Source organism: Andrographis paniculata, unplaced genomic scaffold (assembly GCF_009805555.1).
Source record: "Andrographis paniculata isolate CXL003 unplaced genomic scaffold, ASM980555v1 Contig36END, whole genome shotgun sequence".
NCBI lineage: Eukaryota > Viridiplantae > Streptophyta > Magnoliopsida > Lamiales > Acanthaceae > Andrographis > Andrographis paniculata.
The window spans coordinates 1,055,290-1,077,252 of record NW_026137569.1 but is presented as its reverse complement, the minus strand read 5'-3'; the positions used below and the strand labels follow the sequence as shown (position 1 = coordinate 1,077,252).

Here is a 21,963-nt window from a genome sequence, read left to right as displayed (position 1 = left end):
ATTAATTAGCAAACGTTATAATAGAGAAATATGTGCAACAATTATATACACTAGACTACAAAAAATATTGGCAAAATTTTTAAAAAATATTTATATAAACAAAAACATATAATCTTAGAAAATAATAATAAATCGAAACTATAAAAATTGGCCATATAGTGCATGTCTAAAGCCGACCTAATTAACTGAAAGCGACACGCCACAATACGACGTCGTACGCAATTCTTAACATATCAACCTTCGGCCCAAATTTTATTTGGGTTTAAATGGGCTACATTATTATTCAGCCCAAAATGGTCTTTGGAAGTCATATTATTACACTGATAAATCTTATTTATAAATATATGCACTTTATATATATATATATATATATTTTATTCTTATTATAAATTCATTCTTATGTACATAGAGATGATGTTCTTAAGAAAATATTTTGTATATATGTTCACAAATTTTCGATATATATTGTATGGATTACTATCTTAAGCATTAACATTTAATATACATATGACATATTTATATTGTTTAGCTTTTATTTACCTAGTGATTCTTTTTTGTTTTTAAATTTTCAATCGTCATTATGATTTATTGTAAAAGCATAATGGGTTTGTTTGACTTTGATTTGAAATTGAATTTTTATTTGAATTTTGTATAAAAATGCATAATATATTTTTATTGAATAATATTAATTTATATTTGAAATCAAATCAAATAAACAAAACCCAATATATCTTCTCACAAAACATTTTTAACCCGCTATTAAAACAAACATCAAGCTCCAAAATCAATCACCAATTAAACAAACCCTAAAAAGATTTTTTAAATCTTGACTAAAAAAATTCTTTCCCCACAATACGAGGTTTCTTCGAATATACCTGAAGAAGCACGTATATCAAGAAACTAATTGGATCAATATATGTATATGTATATATATATACACACACACTACACATGTATATCAAGAATCAAGCCAAATAAATAAATATTGAATAATTAACATGAACTCGTAATAGTTACCACAAATTTGTGCAAAGATTAAAATTTGCAACTATATATATATATATATATAGTTGTAATGATCATCATCAAGAAAAGAAGTTTTGCTTAAAAAATTAAATAAAAAGAAAAAATGGTCGTCTATTAGCATATGAACTGTGAGATCTATCCAATAATCCAATCCAATCCAATCCAACACCCAAATTTCTTGCAGCTTAAATATATATATATATATATATATATAAATAATTTGAACAATATACATAGCTAGCTAAATTGGAGAAGGATCTGTCCAAGACCAAGAACCAAAGTTGTAACAATTAGTCGTATAAAAATTCTCATGCTTATCCCAAGAAGAAGAAGAAGAAATTATTTGTTCCACTGGGCTTGCCTTCCAAACTCCTCCGCCGTCTATTTTCTCCGGCGGCGGCGGAATTGAGTCTGCAGTGATATCTGTAGGCTGTTGAATATCCGTCATCGTCTTCAGACTGAATGATTTCTGAGGACCTGAACCGATTAAGCAAGACGCCATTGTTGAACCGACCGAAAGATCGGAGTTTCCGCCGGAAAATGTGGAAAACCCTAATTCAGAATTGTTCATCTCATCGGAGAAAACCCTAGCTGAAGAATAACTCGACGGGAAATTGAGATGGATCAAATCCTCCTCCTCCACCGCCGCCGCGGTGAGGTAAGGAAAGAAAGGATTATTTGAGACATAACCGGAATTAGCTGCAGAAGGCAGATCGAAAAGCCGCCGGAAGCTGCTAGGGTTTGCAGGTGAAGTAAAATTAGCGGTGGGGGTGGGGCGGCGACGGCGCCGGCGGGGATTAACGTTCTTGTAATTATGATTCCGGCAGGAGGCGCCGCGGGCGGGGATGTTTCTTAGGGTTCCGCCGCGGGTCCAGTAGCGTTTACAGGCCCGACAGAAGTGGCGCGGCTGAGACAGGCTGTAGTTATTGTAGTAACAGAATTTGGTATTGCAGGAACCGCAGCGAGGGCACTTGAGAGGAGGATCAACGGCTAATTTATTATCCATATGGATCGAAGGAACAAGAAACTAATTTTTTGATGGAATTAAATTGAAGAAGATGATGATGGGCAGCTGCTGCATATTTGCTTTTGCTTTTGCTTTTTAGGGCAAAACAATTAGCTACACATCATACGGATATTCTGCGACAACAGCTAAAAGACAATTGAATATATATATATATATATATAGATATTGTGGAGAAGAAGACTATATCAGAATAATTGTGATTGATTATTACAAGGGAGTTAATTGTTTTGGTTTCTAACTTTCACGTGAAGTCAAGACTCATGAGGGCTGTTTGCAAATTAATTGCCGTTTGTTTTATTTTAATAATGATGTTAATTAAAAATTCAATCTTTATTACAAACGAGGATGTATGGGATATATAGGGTGGGATTATTGGGAGCTCCATGGAGTTCAAGGCCAAAAAATGGATATCGAGTTATCCACACCATCACAACTTATCCGGGAGTTGAGCGCCCGGGAGTTCCCAAGAATCCGACATTATTGCGAAATTTAAGGCACAGTGGAGAAAATTCTCACGGATAAAGAGGGAATATTGATTTTAATCATCACCCAAATCAAATTCCACTTAATTAATTTTACAATAATTGCAACTACATATATATCTCTATCTGTTTAAATATAAATAATTAATACAGTTATAATTTTCTTTTCTTATAAGTTACACCTCCCTAATTGTAAACCAACACATTAGTAATAATATATAGATATAGACCTAATATAATTATTTTTGTCAATTAGTGGTAACCAAAGCTAATTGATAGATGGAGTTGTAGGACCATTAATGCATGCTTTCATTACAAGCTATTTATATATATAAATAAATAAATATATATATATATATATACATATATCAGAAAATTAATTTGATGTATACTGCTGCTGTTATAGTGGACAACATTGTTAAGTCAAGGGACCATCTCATCTCATCTTGTCCACAATTCCATTGTCGTCAATTTAATATTATATATATAGATACAAAGTTTCATCTATAAATAATTCAAATTCTTGTATGTAAATTGTTATCAAAGAACGTAAAGAATGGGATACCCAATTTTTATCTCATTCTTTACTATCCTCAAAACTCCAAAAATACATTTTAAGTGCAGTACTACCTTAGCGTGTTTGGCTTATGATTTTATTTTATTTTTTTGTTTATTTCTATATTTGGAAGTTTTTGTTTGAGTAATAATCTGAATGTAATATTTGATGAGGTATATAATATATTTTATAATAAATCTTAAATGTTGAATAATAAAATTTTCGAAAAAAAAAATATCACCAAAACAACAAACCCGTATTTTCTCAGGCGTACATACTTGAATCCGGCTTGTAATCTGGACCGAGCCACGTGCGTTTCAATTATCTGGGCCTGACCATATGTATTGGGCTGGGCAGTTGTAGACTTTGAGTATGATCTGGACCCAGTAGATTGCAACGGCCCAAAACTGAATTACAAATGTAGCCCAAAAACTGGAAGTGTAGCTGGGGAAACCTAAAGCCCTTCTGCAATATGGCATAAAATGGCAAAACGAAAAAAGTGGTTAGGATAAGAAAGGTTAAATAATGCAATGCAATAAAATTTATTAGGAAAAGGAATAATTGAATGGATGACAAAATGGGCAGAAGCATAAGGCATTCATTCCCCTGTCGTTGGAACATCATTGAAACGAACAGCTGTCCTCGTACAGATGTGGACCAAACTACAACAGAAAGAGCGAACAAAATTTAATGTTATTCGTACCAAAACATTGATTGGATTAGAGAGAGAGAGAGAGAGAAGACAGTCTAGTCTAGTCTAGTCACACACACACAAACACAATAGAACAGAACAGAAGAGAAGAGAACACAGAAGCAGTTTTTCACAGTCCAAGGCTTAAAGTGCCCACTTTGCCACAAACCCATTGGCTGCAGTGAATCTGGCATCCAAACAATTCATGTGGGGAAAGATTTTTTGCCCTCATCAGGGCCCGACACGTGGCGGCCCAAGATTGGATCTTGATTCTTTTCTTTCACTTTCCAGCCAAGAATCTTGAAAGTGAAATGGTGGGGAGTGGGTTGGGTTGGGTACCCCAGCCCCCCCCTCAGACAAGGACTTCCAAAACCAGCAGCAAATTATTGCGCGCGCATAAGCAAAACCCCCCATTCCCAATTTCATCTTCTTCTTCATCATCATCATGAAATATACATGTTAGAAATTGGGGAATCATTTAAATCCAGCAACTGTAAAAGCTCTTCATTTAATGAAAAGTCATGATAAAAACATGCCTGGAAAGTGACACACCCCTCCCTGGATCTCTGTATAAATATATATAATCACTGTTATTATATATCAAGAAAATGGCCACAGCTTTCTTTTTTCTAAACAAGGTTGTGTATACTTGAAGTATTTATGGATTAAAACCTGATTATTTAAACCTCCTAAATCAAGAATGACCCTTACAGAGTTACACCACTTTTATCACCATCACTAAACACATCAAAATCCTAGAGTCCACTATAACACTAGGCATTGATTCGAACCCCAAAAAAAACAAACCACCAAAAAAAAAAGGATGGGATGGTACCTGTGGTCCTCTAATATCCATCATCCCTGCTTTCTATTACTCCCTCCCTCCAACTTCAACTTCAACTTCTACCTCAACTTCAACTTCTACTTCAACTTCAATTCCATCTTCTCCACTGCAATAATTTCCCCTCAAACTTTTCCTCACCTGCAACAAAAGAATGGAGACAGGGAAAGAGGAAGGCAAGAGCATCATGCAGGTGTCGGAATTGGAGGAGGAAGCTGAGGAAGACCAAGATGACAGTAAGAAAAAAGCGTTGACTCTGTCTAAGAGAAGGGTTTCCAGTGGAGGATCGTCGGCACAGCGGTCCTGTCAGGTAGAGGATTGCACGGCCGACATGGCGGATGCCAAGCCGTACCACCGCCGGCACAAGGTTTGTGAATTTCATGCCAAGGCTGCTGTGGTGCTCCTGGCTGGGCAGCACCAGCGCTTCTGTCAGCAGTGCAGCAGGTTTGATAATTAATACCATTCATCAGCTCGAATTCTTCGTTGCTATTGCTACTTCATGTGGTCTCTAGTGTGAATTCAGTGGTTTTGATTTGAGTTTCTTGTAAAGGGACTTAGGAAATAATGATCAGACAATGCAGCACTGCATACCAGAGGCAAGATAGAGATACAATCTAGGGAATAATAAGTGACATCTAATCAGGCTCAAATTTGATCTCTAGAATCTTAGACATGTAATATTCTAGTGCAAAATCATATGTGCAAGAAACACTGATACTGACAAAATACAACATCATATGTGCAAGAAACACTGATAATGATAAAATATGCAAAGGCTAATAATGTAGTAAGTACCTGATACAGCATGATGATACTGAGGTGTTTAGCTGAGGCTTTCTGCTTCTGGGGATATTTAATCACACATGGATGCATTACCTGTAAGAAAACAAGGTTGTCAGGCTAACTGTATAATATGTGTGTGTCATACAGACAAAGCTTTCAACTTTTGACAGGGAAAGCAACAGACAAACACAATATGTCATATTGGCACTTTAGTAAGGAATGCATTAATGGAGTCCTCCACATTGAGATTTCACTATCTGCTTTCACGGCTAACATGTTCTACAGGTTCCATGACATATCTGAGTTCGACGAAGCTAAAAGAAGCTGTCGCAGGCGCTTGGCTGGACATAATGAGCGGCGCCGCAAGAGCTCCTATGATTCTCACTAACAAGCTAAGAGTCATTTCATCAATATTAAGGCCACCTGCAAATTATGTCCCTATCAGGGATGATAACAATGGAATGGCCTTCCAGGATAAAGCTCTTTACCATTCTGATCACTAAGAATGCTCCCTATCTTCTGTCAACTGCTGGATTTCTGTTAACAAAGAACATTGGCTTTGTCCCAGTCTCAGAAACTAGCTTCCAATCTGCATAATAAATCTTAAGGATTATTTGGTGTTTGGTCTGTCAGACATATGCACAGCAATCTATAATGCCCCACAGAATTCCATCTTATACCTTTTGAGCCCTTTATTTGTTATTTCATCAGAAAGTTTCTATGGAAGAAGTTATGTAGCTATCATACAAGTTCATGATTGAATTTATCAACAATTTCCACACACTAAAATGCTCAATAGCTTAAAGCTTTTTCGAATATTTGAACCAGAAAAGTAACAAGAACTAAGGGCTCAAATGGAAGTGATTCAACTTAAAATTAAGAATAAGTTAGCTAGTCATCCCCATACAACTCTTTGGTTATCAATAACCTGAGGTTGATGCTTTAAATTATGGATCAGTCAAAAAAAATATATATGGATCAGTCAAGGCACAATTGTGCTTCATGTCCAAAATGTAATCACCAAAATGGCATCCAACAATTACACAATCTCTTTGCAGTGATCTCAAGAAAGTCTGCATAAACGCCATCGGCCTAGCTCAATCACGCTTGATCCCTAACACTTTCATAGCCAGTTCCCATGTGACAATGGCAGCAGCATTTGCAGGAAAAGCTCTAACTATTGTCGGACCAAGACCTGTATAGCAACCTCTAATTCCAGATCTCCTGTAAATCTAGCAATGAAGAAAGAGTCAGGGTTCAGCTGTATACTTCAAGGCAAATTTTAAAGTTAAATATTGAATGATAGTAATGGAATACCGATTGTAGGATCTGAAATGGATTTCTTGTATGGTTTTTATCAGGTGATGTCTGAATTATGGTCTTTGCGACATCTATTGGTAGAACAGCAGACCAACACTAAAACATGCAAAATAGAAATTAGAATAGAGTATATAGGTGCTAATAAATAGAATGGAGTGAAAGTTGCCATGTGCAGTTATGGAGCCTTTTTTGTATAAACTGTAATACTCACCGCTATCCCACCAACGCCACCACTAACAATCCCAACTCCTACATCAATAAAATAGGATAGATTAGAGGTATAATCTCTCAGCGGTAGATGCATGTAATATCGCACATGCTCATACGTGCTAAAGAAGACAGCATTTCCAAGAGATTCTCTTAGCAGCGTAGCACCGCCTCCTCGAAATATGCCTGCAAGCTGAAGTGTAATTTGAGAAAAAAAAAACTATGAGGAGAAACTTTATGAGCTAAGAAGTACTCTAGCATTTAATTTAATGGAGAGTAGTGGTTCTCACCCCTTCAGATTTAATAGTTTCACGAGCACAATCAATAGGACTACTGTATCTAGTGGAGCTAGGGGTGACTGAGTCGGCACCCTGAACTTGCATCCTACACTGAAAACCACACTGTTACTCATTCAAAGTCTATGAGCATCTTGGAACAAGAATTTCCAAGCTTCTATTTCACTTACTTTCACCAGTTCAGATGGGCAGAGTATAAAACTAATAACAGCTCCAGCAAAAGCCGCTGAAGGAACTATTGCAAGAGGTTGGGGCTTTTCACTCTTTATATTTCCCTAGAAAAGCACAAAGCAATACTTGTATGAGCAAGCTACTAAAGGATTGAAAACCTTAGATTAGAGCAACCATAATGTTGGATACAAATGTATTTCTCAAGGTAAAACGTGTTAAAGCAGCGCGATGATGATCTCTATCAAGCACTCAGCCCACAATGAAACACACCTGCAGTAAATGTTTTGTCTGGGAATATATTCCAAATGCAAGTGAGCTTTCAAAGGCCATTCCAACAAAAGATGATGTTGCACCACGATATAGACCTTTCACCTGTCAAAAAGTATATTAAATTCTCGCTAAAATATAATAACACTTGTGTTGTCTTCCATTCTTCATAGAATAAATTATATAAAATGGTATTAACTTCTGAATTCCTAGTATGTAGCAGTGATGGATAAAGAAAGAACAATGCTCCATAACCTAATCAGAATGAACATATTTAAGTAGCATGCATATATAAGTGAAGTCTCAAGGGGAGTTGAGGGCGTACTCCTTCAATCTTCAATATTCTTGCAGTACAGTCCAAACCATTCTTGTATTTCATCCCATTAGCTTCTGTGTTGTGTTTTTGAAGCTTCACCTAAATTATGGATTAAAATTCAAATATAAAAAAGGTTTCAGAAACTTAACAATAGAATCCACTCCAAAGATCGCATACAAGTATATTAATGAAACAACAGCATCTCACTAATTTAAGTACTAGTTATAGTCTCAGTTGTCCTTCAGCCATGTGTATAAAACTCAGCACCAATAAAAAGTTAAGTCTTTCTTCCTCTATAACAACATCCATTGGGAAAAGAAAATGTGTCCCGTGAAACTCCTCATCTCTAGTATATTAATTGAAGAATCTCTCATATAAGTAAAGGCAATCAACTATGAACATATGTACATGCACACCATGGTCACAAGTTCATCACAAATATTGATGCATATAAACAACCGTAGAGAAGTAGTATAGTGTTCACTGTCCCAAATGGAAAAATAATGAAATACACAATCAATAAAAGGGAAAGAGCAACTGATAGTTTCTACACTCGGTACTTTTGGCTATCACATTACAATGGAATGTTTCTTTTTGACAGGCATTGATGTTGGGGGGGAGAAAATCACTTGAATTTACAATGTGGCGAGCAATATATACTATCACGATAGCTCCAATTCAGACTTCAATGTATAGAAAATTCTATTCTCAATCACCAAGCCATCTATAAACTCATTAATGCAGAATCACAAAACCGAACATCCAAAAAATAGAAAACAGCCAAAAATCAAAATACTAAGCGTCGAAGATAGGTTTCGAAAAAGACCTTGACAGTGTCAAAGGGATGACCAACGATGACAGTAGCAACTCCCGCCAGCATACCCGCGACGTACTCCTTGTAAATCGCGCCGAAACCCGCACTCTCCCCCATTCGTGTGTTCTCTTATATTTTCCCCGAATTCTCGAAATTTAAATATTAATCCACAACATGGTGCGTCCAATTGTATCAAGGAAGTGCCCCAAACCACGGATCCCGGCCAAGAATCTCTCGTCTGAGAAGATAGTCGACGGCGGCGCTGGAGCTTTGGAGGCAGAGGAGGGCGGCGGCACTAGAAACAAGAAGACTTCAGAGCACCTTTTTCCTATTGGAGATTTATAAGATTACTTTTTTTTTCCTTTTTTTTTTTTCATCTAAATTTATAATAGTAAGTCGCTTTTTCTTAAAAAAATTTAAATAAGAGTACATGTAAGCCCCGAGTTTTCGGGAAATTTTAAAATAAACATAACTTGTAATCTAAATATATATACATGTTTAACGCACATATTTATTTTTATTAAAAAAAAAAATTAATGAGAATATATATATATATATATATCCAATTGAAAGCAATAGAATCTATAAAATATTCAAATTTTTACTATAACAAACTCCAAGTTCAAATCCAATAATCACACGTAAACTCCGATGGTGTGTATATATAATAGAGAGTTGAGTGGGGGGAAGGGTTAGGGAAGAGAAGAAATACACATCTTAAAGATACAACAATCAATCTTCACACTGTTTTGCAGTATACCTTTCTTTGTGTTCCTTTCAAGTATACATTTGGCTGTGGCAGAGACTTCATAGACAATCACAGCTTACTGGATAAATGATCCTTCCCGGTCGCCGCGCTGCTCGATTTCAGCAATGCATTTCTATCAGCTAAAAACTTGGCAAAGCGAGAGCCCTTTGGACCTTTGTTGTCTCCATCTGCAGGAAGTTGGGGCGAAGGGGCCGGCTTCGGATAGAGGGGGGGCATCAATGCCCACACAGAAGAAAGGTTTTCGTTGGGTTTTTCGAGTTCTTCTAAGAAGGATGGATCCTTCATGTCTGGATCAGACAGGTAGGGTTCATCAATCGTGTTGATGACAAAAGTAGAAACTGGAAAGGTAAGAACAACCAACCTTTGGCGAACTTCATGATTGGCTCCAGAGCAGCACAGGGAATGCTGAAGTTCAGATGTGGTATGACGGTACCTCCACCGTGCTTAGCATTGCTGTGGAACGATTCCGAGGTAAGGGATTAAGCCATCGAAATTCCAGAAAAGAAAACGAGGATATGAAAGATAAAGGGAATGTGTATTAAGATTAAGAGAAGCAGAATTTTTGTAAATATGATCCCAGTGATATCCAAATAACACTTTCAGGGGTCATAATATGGCAAGAATTTTACCTTGTAACAAGACCAATCATGCATCCGTCTGAGTTGACAACAGCACCACCACTACTTCCCGGATGGACTGCTGCAGTTGTTTCCAGCATTGCTGGAAATCGTTCGACTGATTGGCTGGATCGGGTGGTTTCAATTACTTTAGCTATTACACCAAGGCAGGCTGACGGAAGAAAATCTGAGAAAATTACAGATGTCAAAGATATGATAAAGAAAAGGCAACCAACCACCAAAAGGGACCGAGGTAATAAAATACATGATACATCTTTTACCAACAAGATTCATCACAGCGGTTAATTCCTAAGTACCTAAGCTCAATATGCATCCAACTAGTGTTCAAAAGAGAACTTTTGTCTAATGTAGTGATTATAGTAGCCAGTAATGAGTTCAGTGGAGATGGTATTAATTGAGTAAACTAAACCTTTACACTGAGTGAATTTTACGTTTAGTAGGAGAATTTCTATCACAAAACATTTGATATGTCAATGCATAGTTCTTGCTTTCATATATTTCACCCATCTTATTTAATCAAAAAATATACATAGGAGAAAATTTTAATAGAAATATAATGTGGTATACACCATAAGCTATGCATCAAATCTAAAGGAAAGACATGAGAACAGGTGAATGTTATTACCACATCGAGGTCCAAACAGTCCATGCCCAATTACAAATGCTTTTGATCCAGGCGGGGGGCAATGAACGTCAACAACTATGGGACAGAGTTGATCGGGAGCAACTTCAAGCTGCAGTAGTGCAACATCCAAGGGGCCTTTTGAAATGTAAACCATTTTAGCATCAGTCCACATCCAAGGATCCATAAAATCTAAACGCACACGTATGTTTTTATGGTTTAAACTGGAAGAGCTCCTTCCAGTTAGTGCATAACAGCTCATCGAGTTGTCTGCAGCCTTAACATTTTTTGGGTGAAGATTCTGACTCAATTCAATGCCACTACATGTCTCGTGTTTCAAATGTATGTTTGCAAGTGTGGCAGCCTCCTGACCAGTCTCGTTTCTATCACTATTTGCAACTGTTTTCCCAAACCTCCATGGCTCAAGGAGATGAGCATTTGTAAGAACCAAGCCTTGTTTATTGAGCAAAACACCAGATGCCCACGATCCATCATCAGTAGTAATAAGACAGATGGAGTTTATTGCCTTCTCTACAGGAGACACAAGACCTTTCGAACTCTCTTCTCCACTATTCATCTTTCCAATATCATTATTGTTTTCTTTATGTGCAACATCAGGCTCCTCTAAGTCATTGCAAGCCGATATAATGGCTTCCCAGGGAATCACCATCTATCATCCAAAGGAAATGTATTAAATACCCGAGGATATCTCAAGCTAAAGAAGTTTGGTTTAGTAAAATCCCAATCCAGATAAATAAATAACTATTATGACCAGCATTTTAACTATTATGTCCAATATGTCAGACCGTATGAATGTTTCACTTAAAAGTAGTATTCAAAGTGTGTACAAGATGTAATTTTCATCCTATATTAGGAGGGAATAGTTTTCTCCGATATATTGTTAAGCGGATAAACATCCCTCCCTTCATAACACTTGTCAAACAACAGATGAAATTCTAAACAAGTCCACCTAATACCTCAAAAATCAATTATCTATTTCTAATCAGAAACATAGCCAAATTATGAAGTCTTCTGAAATCATTATCCAAGCCATCAAAGGATAAGTGCAACAAATTCCAGTATTCCCAATCCATGCATGTCCTTGTGTGGCATGATCTGCAATTTAGATTAGCTATACATGCTTTCCTCTTAGCTGATTTATCACAAAACGTGCACATATAGGGTTAGACAAGGGTGATGTGCTATGGAAGTTCGCCATCGGATGTCAACTTGCATATGCATATGCATTCTGCCAATAGCAACGGTAACCCCACCTATGGCTAATTTTTCCATGCTTCAATTAGATTTTGATCGCCAAAAAATCAAATAAATGCACCTGCCATTTTTTAAGTATGATGCAGCAAGAATATGGAAGAATGACCACCTCGCTCACCTGAATTTCAGTACCACTAATTTTTTGCCGCAGTGGCCTTGTCAGAAGACCTATAAATCCAGATTGATCACTAAAAACTGGGCTACCTTCCATGCCTGAAAGATTTAAAGATAAATGCTATCAAAATCAGCAAGATACAAGATTTAGGGATATAATTTCAGGCTAGTTGCTCACACCAGGAAGACACCTAATATCAGCCATCAACAAAGATCTTGTGAAAGAACCAGGCGGGTAGCTGTTGCCAATTGAACCCACTGAAATACTGCATTTAAAGGAAGTTTTAGATAATCTATTGTAGAAGGCAAAAGCCATAGAAGTTCAAATTAGACCACTTCTGTCAAGAAATAATTATGCTGGAGAAGAGGATAACAACATACAAGCCACTTTAATTGCCATGGAGGTTAAAAATTGCTTGAGAACATAATTCTACGGCAATAAATATTTATGAATTTGAATGATGGCATAGACAACCACAGTCAAGTCTGAAGGAGCAAGAGTTACTTGTTAAAAAAATGTAGAGGTGACAGTATGCCAAAAGGAGAACCCATAGCCAGTAGAAGATCTCCTCTCTTTGGAATAGACATTTGCAACTTTGGGGAGTCCTGGAAACCATAAATTTATTGACTTGTAATTTAAAAAATCCAAGTATTATTTGTTTGAAACAATATATCAACACAAAGAAATAAATGTGACTTGTTACCATAAATCATTTATAAAAGTGAAGGTAGTAGAAGAAAATCATAGCAGTACCAAAACATATTTTGACGGAATTGCCAGCAGTGCAACCCGTGTAGCTGATTGCCCCATGAGGATTGGGTTGCTCGACTCCATCCTCACCAATGGCCAGCGGTTCGGAAAGGATGATTGAATAACCTGAAATCATCAGTTGATAGTGCCTGTTACATAACACACCACCTATGCAGTCAACTTTGGTCTTTTTAGGATAACTATAGAACTTGCACTTGGGTGAGAATAAAGTAATTGAGAGCAAACTAGTTGTAATTGTAAATAATCAAAGGATATAAAAAGCTAAGAACATATGGACAGAAGAGCGCAATGAAGGCAGCAGTCCTCATTAACAAAAAAATCTTGCACATGTTTATTCTATAACTAAGGTGATCCTGTCCTGCATCTTTAATCCACAGAACCAAACTCAAACTAAACAGTCAATTTTAATAAGTTCCAATCTTAATATCCATGAAGAACATCAAAATTGAAAAGCATACAGATGATGCTACCCTCACAGCATACTTATTTGCATAAAATGAACAACCTAGTGGAACTTTAATGGATTGTTTATTTGTGTCAACTAGACATTCACATGGAACATATTTTAAAATGTAGCAAACACTAGACTACTAGAGTTCAAACCAAGTACAACACAAGCCAATATTTCATATTCTAAAAGATAACAGACAAATTAAGTGTAATCTTTAAAATAAAAATAAAAAATCAACCAAAAGGTGGGTTATTACCTGGGCACGAGAACCATCTGTCAGATGCTGAGGACCACTGCTATGAGAGGCTAGAGACCAACCAACTTCCCAACTATTTTCCAGTGAACCACATGATGCTTCAATGAGTGATTGAACAGCAGCTGATGATTGGGGAATGTTAACCTTCGGATACATCAGGCATTGTAAAAGCCATTATTTGAAAGTTTAATAAACATAAAAATTATCAAATTCAATAAAATTATACAATCCAAGATAATATACCCGCCATCTGGAAAAATAGGCAAGGAACCCACCCCTCCCATATATATTCACAGTTACAACTCTAAATTTACTTCAAATGATGAAAAACTGGCATTGTCACTGCTCTGGTTATTTGCCTACCATCTTTATTAGTTCAGCAGGCAGCCAGGGTAAAGCGTCCACGTCGCCATCTATCATGGATTTTCCCTGGAAATCAAAGATCATAGACTATATAAGTATCATATTACCATATAAAAACAGTTACCTAGATAATAGTTTCTCCGATAGTTGTTTATACCATCAGTATGTCAATTTGAGCACCTGGTATCAGACGAGGTTTGTCCTGTACCTGCAATAATTAAAGGGTAACAAATTGATAGAAAACCTACCACAGAGATTAATAGCACAATAAACAGGTTGGGACATTATATCTTTTCCAACAATAAGAATCAAACCTTGGACATGCTTTCCCGATCTGGTTGTGATACAAATGGTTCAATCACAGATGCCACTGTCAAAACCAAAAAAGACTCCGATGGTGTTAATTTGCTGTCACTATCAACAGCAGCAGTTCCATAGGAAGCCGGGTAAATTGTTCCAGAGGCTGAGAGCATAGTTTTGCCAGAACTACAAGATGCACAAACACTTGATTTTTACTTCAATTGGCGTATCATAATTCTGGCCAACAAATTTGCATTTGGAACACCACAAATAGATTCCAGTAAAACTATGACCAATGTGTGTAAACATTAATGACTTACTTGTAATGATGAAATGCATGGTTTCGCATTTTTAAACCCTTTGGGTCCTGCAAACAATAAAAAAAAAGCAAATTACCATTGCCGCAAAATAAATTAGTAGTTCATGTAGTAATCAGGAAGACCTTCAAGGGAAATAACATAGTAAAATCATACCCAAATCTCAATATATCAGTTCCTCATAATCCTACAGTATCAGCTAATAATAACTTCAAGACTTCAGTATTGTGATTAAAATAAAGAAAACCTTCAAAGCGTCCAATAAACTTCAAATATAATAGAAGGAACAAAAGAGGCAGTTATATATCACCAAAGACGAATAGATTAATGATGGAATTCACATCTAGTGATCGAACAGCTTTATGCAAACAAAGAACGAAAAACAAGAAACCTAAATAATTACACAGCTCCGAGACCTGACTCGCAAGGTCAAAAACAATGAAACCTTCAGCTACCCTAAAATTGCATATGGAAACTTACTAAAACATGTACGAATGATGAAACTCACGGGGCCTTGAACTCTGACCATCACGGCGAAATTGCTGGCTAAATCAGCAACTTCAGGGAGACCCATACTGACAAGCTGGAAAATTCGCCCACAGGACTTTGGCGACGAAGTCGCAAGCAGTCCTTGAACACCACCACGCCTCTTGTCTAGGGATTCGAACCAACCAGTCAACAAATTTAACCACACCACAAGATAGCGCGGTAAATGGATCTGGTGAAATCTATAAATACATAATTCCCGATTCGCGAGACATACCAGGAATCGACGACGATATATTCCGCTCCGCCGCAGTTCTTTCTGTCTTGGAGTCCTTCGTTGATGCTCAGTTCTCTTTCCATTATCGACTCCCCGACATAGACGTCCACAGTAAATGATATTTATACCTACGGCTACGGAGGCCCGTTGACAGGGCGGGCCGTGCCACGGGCTCAGGTGGGTCGCCAATTTTTTTTTTATTAACATAAATTTTATCGGTGAGAAAAATATATTTAGTGTAATAATTTTTTAAAAATAAATAATATCAAAATTCAAAAGTGATGTTGTCTAAACAAAACATCACCTTATAAGGCTAAATACACTTTAGCGACCGATGGCTAAATAATGTTTTATAAATAGTATATTTTTACTAAATTTAAAAATTAAAAAATTATACTCTTTCTGTTTTATATAATATTTTTATTCGGATACAAAAATTTAAATAAATAGAATAAAATAAAATTATGTAATATAATAAGAGATAAATGTATATATTTTTTTACTGAAATAATATTATGAGATAAACTATATTAATTATTTTTTATTTTAAAATATTATAAAATATGTGAAAATCAAAATAAAAAATATTACCGTATATGTGGAAGTAAGGTATTTAATTAAGAATAATTAATCCTATCGAAATGGATATGATTAATTTATCCAATTATACTAAAATTTTGCTATCTTGTGTCTAATTAAATAAAGTAAACATTATATTAATTAATTTTATGATTATTAAATCTATAAAAATAATTTATTTATTCGTTCAAACTAAACGCAAGTAACCTATAAAATATAAAATGAGATATAATTGAATACAATTTCATACCTAATCTGACTCACTCGACTCCATTGGACCTATATTTATTTTATTTGGTTACTTCAATATAATTCAATAATGTATTTAGACCTGGCAACTTTTAATCATTGTTGACTATACATATATATTATTATGTGAAATATTATATATATATATATATGAAAATAAATATTAACATTTGAAGATTTATATAGTAAATAAATGTTTTTTCTGGTAACTTAAGATATTTTTATTTTGAATTATATAAAAAATTTCTCTTATTTTTTTTTCTTACAAATACATTTACATTATGATCATATTATTTATTTATACAATTAGTGGACGAAGATAATATAATTTTTATTTAAATTGAAATTCAAATAATATTTTATAAACGGTATGTCATTAAGGAATAATGAGTGGGCCTACCATTTATTAATATTAATACTGATACTAATATTATATTATATTATATTACACAAATATAATTATATATTACCTATATCTTGATTTGTATTAAAATAATTTATAATAGTAATATATTGATATTATATTTCATTTTAAAACTTTTTTATTATATAAATTTGTATTTCTTACAAAAATAATATTATAAATTGATAGTGTTTATATGTTTACCAATATAAAAAATAAAAAATAAATAAAAAACACACTTTTCTTTATTTTTTATAAATGCATTATATTATAAAAATATTATCAAATCATTACTATTTAAAAACCATCCAAAATATTTTTAAAATTTTATATAAATGTTTTAACCGCTTGAATATAATACAAACCCTATTTTGGGCTTTTTTGTTGTGTCAATTCTAGAAGCCCACGACATATTTGGGAAACACGATTTTTGAGCAACTATTGTAATTGAAATGGAATAAAACCGTAGAGGGAATAATTTCGTACTGAAAGCAATTGAAATTGTTAGAAACTGTAGAGATAAAACCGTAGACAACAAAAACACGTGTATATATATATATATATAATACATACAGGCAGGCAGGCGGAACAACGAGGACACGTTCAATTCAATTGCCTTCTTTTCGTTTCTTCGCTGAGTCCCTCTGTATCTCCTCCGCGACCTTCCGGAGGGGACCCTTCAATTTTCGACGCCAACTCCATCTGCCGCCCACTGAACTCAATGCCTGCGCAAAAGCGTCCGCTCGAGATGCCGACACCTCCTCCTTCGCCGCCGCAGCCGCCGGAGGAGGAGAAGCCAGATGATTTGCTCAAGGACAGCGAGAATCAAACTGAGAACGCCGCCGGTATGGGTTCGGGAAGTTATTTATGTATATTTATGGACGCACGAGTTGTTTTTGTTGCGCGGAATTCGACTTGTGTTCGGCATCTGTTTTTTCGCTGTGTTTCGTCTTCCTTTCGGTTTGAACTTATGATTTTGGAAATTTACTCGTGTTTGATTCAGATTCTGACGAGAGTGACGATTCTAGCGACGGCGAAAATGAAGAGTATTTCCCATCTCTCTCTCTCTCTCTCTCTCTCTCTCTCTCTCTCTCTCTCTCTCCGTTTGTCTTTTTGATTTACATTCTTAGACGCTCCTACAGTAACCCACACAAACACGTACGCTCATTCTAGCCCGCATGTAAATCGAATGTATGTATTTTTGAATAATTTCTAACTAGTTACGTGTATTTTGTGGGGGCTTGATGAGTTGATGTGTGGGTGAGTAAAAGTATTGCTGGAGATCTGCATGCTTTCTCTTGCGATGCGAGTCGTTTATTTTAAAAAAAAAAAAAAATTGTTGGAGAAGGCTCTTCTGATTTTTGTTGAAGCATTGGGGATTAGATTTAATGATTGAAATTCTCTAAGCATCTTTGGTTGTCTGGTGAAGGCTGTGAACTCGGTATGAATATTTTATAGAGTTATACTTTAATTTCTCCAATGTATTCACGTATTTGATCATTAATGTCTGTCTTGTGTAAATCTTGGCCTATTCAGTAGTAACACAGGTGACAAACCAAATTGAATTGAATTTATTATTGTGCATTGTAGCTTGATAATGGAATTGTTGCATTTTGAAGTGCCCCACCATTCCTGTAACTGGTACTTCTATCATGCAACAAGTGTTAGTTCATTTCATATTTGAACTACTGCATTATTTTCGAGTTTTAGATTTTTTCTCTTTTAAACTACACTTTAACATCTAAGTTGGTTAGGTTATCATGGTGAGCAAGTAACATTTACCTGTGTTGGTTTATGCTAAGAGTTGGAAAAGAGCTTTATCAGAAAGTTCCATGTAATATATGATCATAGGAAGCAAACTTAAGATCAATTCAGTTTGTGTGAGCAATCGGTGTTTTTAATGCACCTGTTACAAGTTTCCTTTTCAGTTCTTGTCGTATCTGATCGATGACTTAAATGTATGTACTGGACTTTCGGTGCACATAGTTGACTGTTATATTCTGCCTTTCTTCCACGTGGACATTACCATCTGAAATGGCCCAACAGGATGTGTTGTACTGTTATGATAGGGATGTTGTACACTTGTGATTTAACGATCTTGGGTGGTAGGATATATAGGATATTTGATTGGCGAATATAATTTTTAGTTGCGCAGTGGTTTTAGTAGTGTTTCCCTCAAAGATTTGTGTGGCTATTTGAGTACTTTCTCATTCTTTTGAATACCTACATATATAGCATGCCTTTTGTTAAAAATTGGACTAGTGTAAAATTGGTATCGACTATATATACAGATTCCTATTCAAATTTGGAATATCATTTGAGACGCGAGTCATTTGATAGCATGAATCAGGTCAAAATAGTTGACTTAAATAGCAAATATTTATGCATACTCACTCTTATAAATGGGTTATCTATAGTGGGGATGGCTTTTTACAACCTATACTTAGCTTTAGTATGGGTTTTATTCTACTTTCGGTTTGCGATCAGCATGTGTCAATAAATTCCCTGTGTTTTGCAGCCTTGAATTTGTTTTTCGCTTTTTAAATTTGGCCTCAGTCATATCATGCTTGAGAAATGACTTACAAATGTTGTTGAATTTCAGATTCATTTCTGTGAACTTGGCGGAAATACGCAAAGAAGTTCAGTGTCCAATATGTTTAGGTATGATTGTTGTTTGTTGCACATATTTGTTTATGCCACAATGGTTTACTAACCTAGAAAGAATTGGGTTGGAGGGATTGGGGGGGGGGGGGGGGGGGGGGGTCATCTATATTATAAATGAATCCTTTAGTTACATATCATCATTCTTTTTAATGCAAGCAATTCCATGGTACATGGGTATATATCCACAAACAGGTATCATTAGGAAGACAAGGACAGTCATGGAATGCTTGCATCGCTTTTGCAGAGAGTGCATTGACAAATCCATGCGACTAGGGTACTTTCTTTCTTGTGCATTTTGATATTGACTAGCCACAGAATTTCTGGCCTTTTAACATAGCTATCAACTTCAATGCAGAAATAATGAATGTCCAGCTTGTCGCACACATTGTGCCAGTCGGCGATCACTAAGAGATGATCCAAACTATGATGCTCTCATTGCCGCCCTGTATCCTGACATTGACAAATATGAAGAAGAGGTAGTAGTAACAGTTTTATTCTCAGCTGGGTTATTTAACATATTAAATCTACCTTGTTTTATTGAGAAATTTATTGTCATTGCAGGAATTAGCATTCCATGAGGAGGAACAGGCTCGCAATAAGCAAGTAATATCTCTGTCAATGGTCTCAGATTTATTCTTTTCATAAGTTATGCATCATAGTTATTCTATACCTTGTATTTATGTTTCCACAAACATGCCATAAGTGCTGGAACTGCTGTATCTTTTTACAGCGAAAGGACGACAAAATGGTTCTTGCTGGCATTCTATCTATGATTTACCTGTAGCGAAAGTAGACATACCCTAATCTTTCTACTTCTAAACAGATCCAAGCTACTATTGCCCAGACATTCCGTCGACAAGCTGAAGCACTAGGAAAGAAGCGAACATCATCCAGAGTCACTGCAGCTTCATATCTCCGGAGGCAGGACAATTACAGAAACTTGAGAGGTCGAAGAAACCATCGGGTTGCTGAACACCAAGGGTCTGATGGGGAAGAAGGAGCAAATGGGCATGATGGTAGCAAAGATTCATCTTCTGCTGACGAACGCACCCCTGAAGTTAAGTCAAGAAGAAGCAAAAGATGGGGAACAGCTCGGGCTTCACAGAAAGTTTCTGGATCCAATGCAGATGGAAGTTATGTTGATAATGAATCAGAAGGACCAAATGGTAATTCAGAAATTCTACCCTGGGGAAAAGGTGGTATGCGTAGTAACACCAGACATGCCGGCCCCAGTTGGGCTAATGGCAATTTCTCCAGGAATCGTCAAATCTCAAAGCTAATTACTCATCTGAAATCTTCAAAGGAAAATAATCAGGTTTTGTTTTTTGCATTAAATCTGATTTCTTGCATTACTTTGAGGTTATGTGCTTGATTGTTTTGTTAAGGTAACATATGAGTTATGAGGTCATCTTCTTGTCTCAGTTCAACATCGGCCTCACACTAGTTTCACTTGAGGAGAACATACCCCGCCTGAAGCGACCCTATCTCTGCTGCAGCCCAACATTCACAGTTGCACACTTATGCCTGGTATTTTCACTTGCTTTAATCTTTATATTATGTGTCTCTGAGCATAATTCACAAAGAAACAGATATAGCTTCTGAATGATTCTAAATCCAACATCTCTTGCAGTATATTGCCATGCAGACATCCATGGATGCTAGTGGAATTGAGATATTAATAGCAAAGGATTTCCAACCTGGAAACAGTGGTTCCAGTTTCAACAACAATCATGGGATCTTGAACCTTAGCGAAAATGAGTTGCAGCTTTTGAATGTACACCAGACGATGCAGGAAATTCATGGGAGTTTCACTCGGCCGAATTTGGTATGATATAATTACTTTGTGATGCATTAAAAAAATTAAGTTCCCATTTATATTTCTTCTCGGAGATTATGGATTAATCGGCTGCTAATGAAACTCCCTGGCAAATCTTAAACTGATTCCTCCATCATCATCCTGTAATGCCTTTGTCTTTCCAACAAAGTTAGTCCAGTGTTTTGGAGAATGCTTTTGCCTTGTTTTGGTCACTACCAATAGCTTAGGAGGACCTAAAAAACAGAAAATTAGTTGGAAACCTTTAGCAACTAGTCGACAGACTCCATATCTGAAATCTTAATTAAGAATATTTCCAATTTGGAAAACACCTGTGCTTCTTTCTCCTGTGCGCAATTAACATATTAGTAATCTGTTCAGGTTCTAGCGTATAGGAAAAAGGCTGAAGGTAAGGAAACTGCAACTGGCAATGCTGGCGCCCTTTCGCCAAAGAAAGCTGCTCAATCATGAAGCAATTGTAAGTCGGATCCGGCGTATAAACAAAATATGGAGATTGTCGTTTTTTGAGAGCATACTCATACAAGCAACTAGAAACTACAAGTAGTTGATGGCTTCCCCATCCAATAGTTTTATATATTTGTTTGCTGGTCTTCACATCTTTACTTTGACAAATCTGCGAAGATTTATGTGGTACAACACCAAACTAGGATTAAATTACACCCAATTATAATTACCTAAAATTTAACTTATTTTGTTTTGCCATTGTTTTTATCTCTTTATATTTTATTTAATGTAATTCCATTCGTGTATTCTTCTGCATATATTTGATGTTCTGTTTTTCACATTTTCTCTGTTGT

General features: G+C 36.0%; 5 protein-coding genes across 9 annotated transcripts; 2 read left to right on the top strand and 3 right to left on the bottom strand.

Annotated features, from left to right (window-relative positions):
• Positions 1 to 1,050: 1,050 nt before the first annotated feature.
• LOC127249906 (dof zinc finger protein DOF3.2-like) lies at positions 1,051 to 2,248 on the bottom strand. The gene has a single exon (XM_051272969.1). It carries the CDS (start codon positions 2,030 to 2,032, stop codon positions 1,268 to 1,270), a length of 765 nt encoding a protein of 254 aa, XP_051128926.1. The 5' UTR covers positions 2,033 to 2,248; the 3' UTR covers positions 1,051 to 1,267.
• Positions 2,249 to 4,421: 2,173 nt separating this feature from the next.
• Positions 4,422 to 6,083, top strand: LOC127249907 (squamosa promoter-binding protein 1). Of its 2 annotated transcripts, none has more exons than XM_051272970.1 (2): positions 4,422 to 5,067; positions 5,554 to 6,083. In XM_051272970.1, exons 1-2 carry the CDS (start codon positions 4,778 to 4,780, stop codon positions 5,792 to 5,794), a joined length of 531 nt encoding a protein of 176 aa, XP_051128927.1. In that variant the 5' UTR covers positions 4,422 to 4,777; the 3' UTR covers positions 5,795 to 6,083. The 2 variants fall into 2 exon arrangements, with proteins under 2 accessions (XP_051128927.1, XP_051128928.1); XM_051272971.1 differs by having other exon boundaries at positions 4,442 to 5,067; positions 5,692 to 6,083.
• Positions 6,084 to 6,360: 277 nt separating this feature from the next.
• Positions 6,361 to 8,956, bottom strand: LOC127249905 (mitochondrial arginine transporter BAC1). The gene is made up of 8 exons (XM_051272968.1): positions 8,810 to 8,956; positions 7,993 to 8,082; positions 7,671 to 7,772; positions 7,400 to 7,504; positions 7,224 to 7,322; positions 6,938 to 7,126; positions 6,724 to 6,822; positions 6,361 to 6,638 (listed from the first exon to the last, which is right to left on the bottom strand). Exons 1-8 carry the CDS (start codon positions 8,912 to 8,914, stop codon positions 6,504 to 6,506), a joined length of 924 nt encoding a protein of 307 aa, XP_051128925.1. The 5' UTR covers positions 8,915 to 8,956; the 3' UTR covers positions 6,361 to 6,503.
• Positions 8,957 to 8,974: 18 nt separating this feature from the next.
• On the bottom strand, positions 8,975 to 15,554 carry LOC127249903 (glyoxysomal processing protease, glyoxysomal). 4 transcript variants are annotated; one of them, XR_007838500.1, is made up of 16 exons: positions 15,438 to 15,554; positions 15,183 to 15,328; positions 14,678 to 14,724; positions 14,372 to 14,543; positions 14,215 to 14,265; positions 14,058 to 14,123; positions 13,695 to 13,838; positions 12,970 to 13,092; positions 12,721 to 12,821; positions 12,396 to 12,481; positions 12,220 to 12,314; positions 10,830 to 11,496; positions 10,196 to 10,370; positions 9,928 to 10,019; positions 9,558 to 9,853; positions 8,975 to 9,092 (listed from the first exon to the last, which is right to left on the bottom strand). XR_007838500.1 is itself a non-coding variant. In XM_051272965.1 (15 exons), exons 2-15 carry the CDS (start codon positions 15,246 to 15,248, stop codon positions 9,615 to 9,617), a joined length of 2,124 nt encoding a protein of 707 aa, XP_051128922.1. In that variant the 5' UTR covers positions 15,249 to 15,328; positions 15,438 to 15,554; the 3' UTR covers positions 9,419 to 9,614. The 4 variants fall into 4 exon arrangements, 2 of the variants coding, with proteins under 2 accessions (XP_051128922.1, XP_051128923.1); XR_007838499.1 differs by having other exon boundaries at positions 8,979 to 9,125; XM_051272965.1 differs by lacking the exon at positions 8,975 to 9,092 and having other exon boundaries at positions 9,419 to 9,853.
• A 1,700-nt stretch (positions 15,555 to 17,254) lies between these two features.
• On the top strand, positions 17,255 to 21,855 carry LOC127249814 (putative E3 ubiquitin-protein ligase RING1a). The gene is made up of 10 exons (XM_051272825.1): positions 17,255 to 17,513; positions 17,672 to 17,714; positions 19,271 to 19,329; positions 19,525 to 19,606; positions 19,688 to 19,808; positions 19,894 to 19,935; positions 20,156 to 20,647; positions 20,755 to 20,859; positions 20,963 to 21,157; positions 21,527 to 21,855. The coding sequence occupies exons 1-10, from the start codon at positions 17,390 to 17,392 to the stop codon at positions 21,614 to 21,616; spliced, it is 1,353 nt and encodes a 450-aa protein (XP_051128782.1). The 5' UTR covers positions 17,255 to 17,389; the 3' UTR covers positions 21,617 to 21,855.
• Positions 21,856 to 21,963: the final 108 nt, after the last annotated feature.

Bases quoted from the DNA above. Each gene is read 5' to 3' on its own strand.
- LOC127249906 (XM_051272969.1), bottom strand. From the start codon at position 2,032: ATGGATAATAAATTAGCCGTTGATCCTCCTCTCAAGTGCCCTCGCTGC.
- LOC127249907 (XM_051272970.1), top strand. From the start codon at position 4,778: ATGGAGACAGGGAAAGAGGAAGGCAAGAGCATCATGCAGGTGTCGGAA. The intron at 5,068-5,553 runs GTTTGATAATTA...TGTGTCATACAG, and splicing joins TTCTGTCAGCAGTGCAGCAG to ACAAAGCTTTCAACTTTTGA.
- LOC127249905 (XM_051272968.1), bottom strand. From the start codon at position 8,914: ATGGGGGAGAGTGCGGGTTTCGGCGCGATTTACAAGGAGTACGTCGCG. The intron at 7,505-7,670 runs GTGTGTTTCATT...GTGCTTTTCTAG, and splicing joins AGACAAAACATTTACTGCAG to GGAAATATAAAGAGTGAAAA. The intron at 6,639-6,723 runs GTATTCCATTAC...CTTCATTGCTAG, and splicing joins CATTTCAGATCCTACAATCG to ATTTACAGGAGATCTGGAAT.
- LOC127249903 (XM_051272965.1), bottom strand. From the start codon at position 15,248: ATGGGTCTCCCTGAAGTTGCTGATTTAGCCAGCAATTTCGCCGTGATG. The intron at 12,822-12,969 runs GTACTGCTATGA...TATGGTTTCCAG, and splicing joins TTCCGTCAAAATATGTTTTG to GACTCCCCAAAGTTGCAAAT. The intron at 10,020-10,195 runs GTAAAATTCTTG...ATCGTTCCACAG, and splicing joins ATGATTGGTCTTGTTACAAG to CAATGCTAAGCACGGTGGAG.
- LOC127249814 (XM_051272825.1), top strand. From the start codon at position 17,390: ATGCCTGCGCAAAAGCGTCCGCTCGAGATGCCGACACCTCCTCCTTCG. The intron at 19,809-19,893 runs GTAGTAGTAACA...TTGTCATTGCAG, and splicing joins TTGACAAATATGAAGAAGAG to GAATTAGCATTCCATGAGGA. The intron at 21,158-21,526 runs GTATGATATAAT...TAATCTGTTCAG, and splicing joins GTTTCACTCGGCCGAATTTG to GTTCTAGCGTATAGGAAAAA.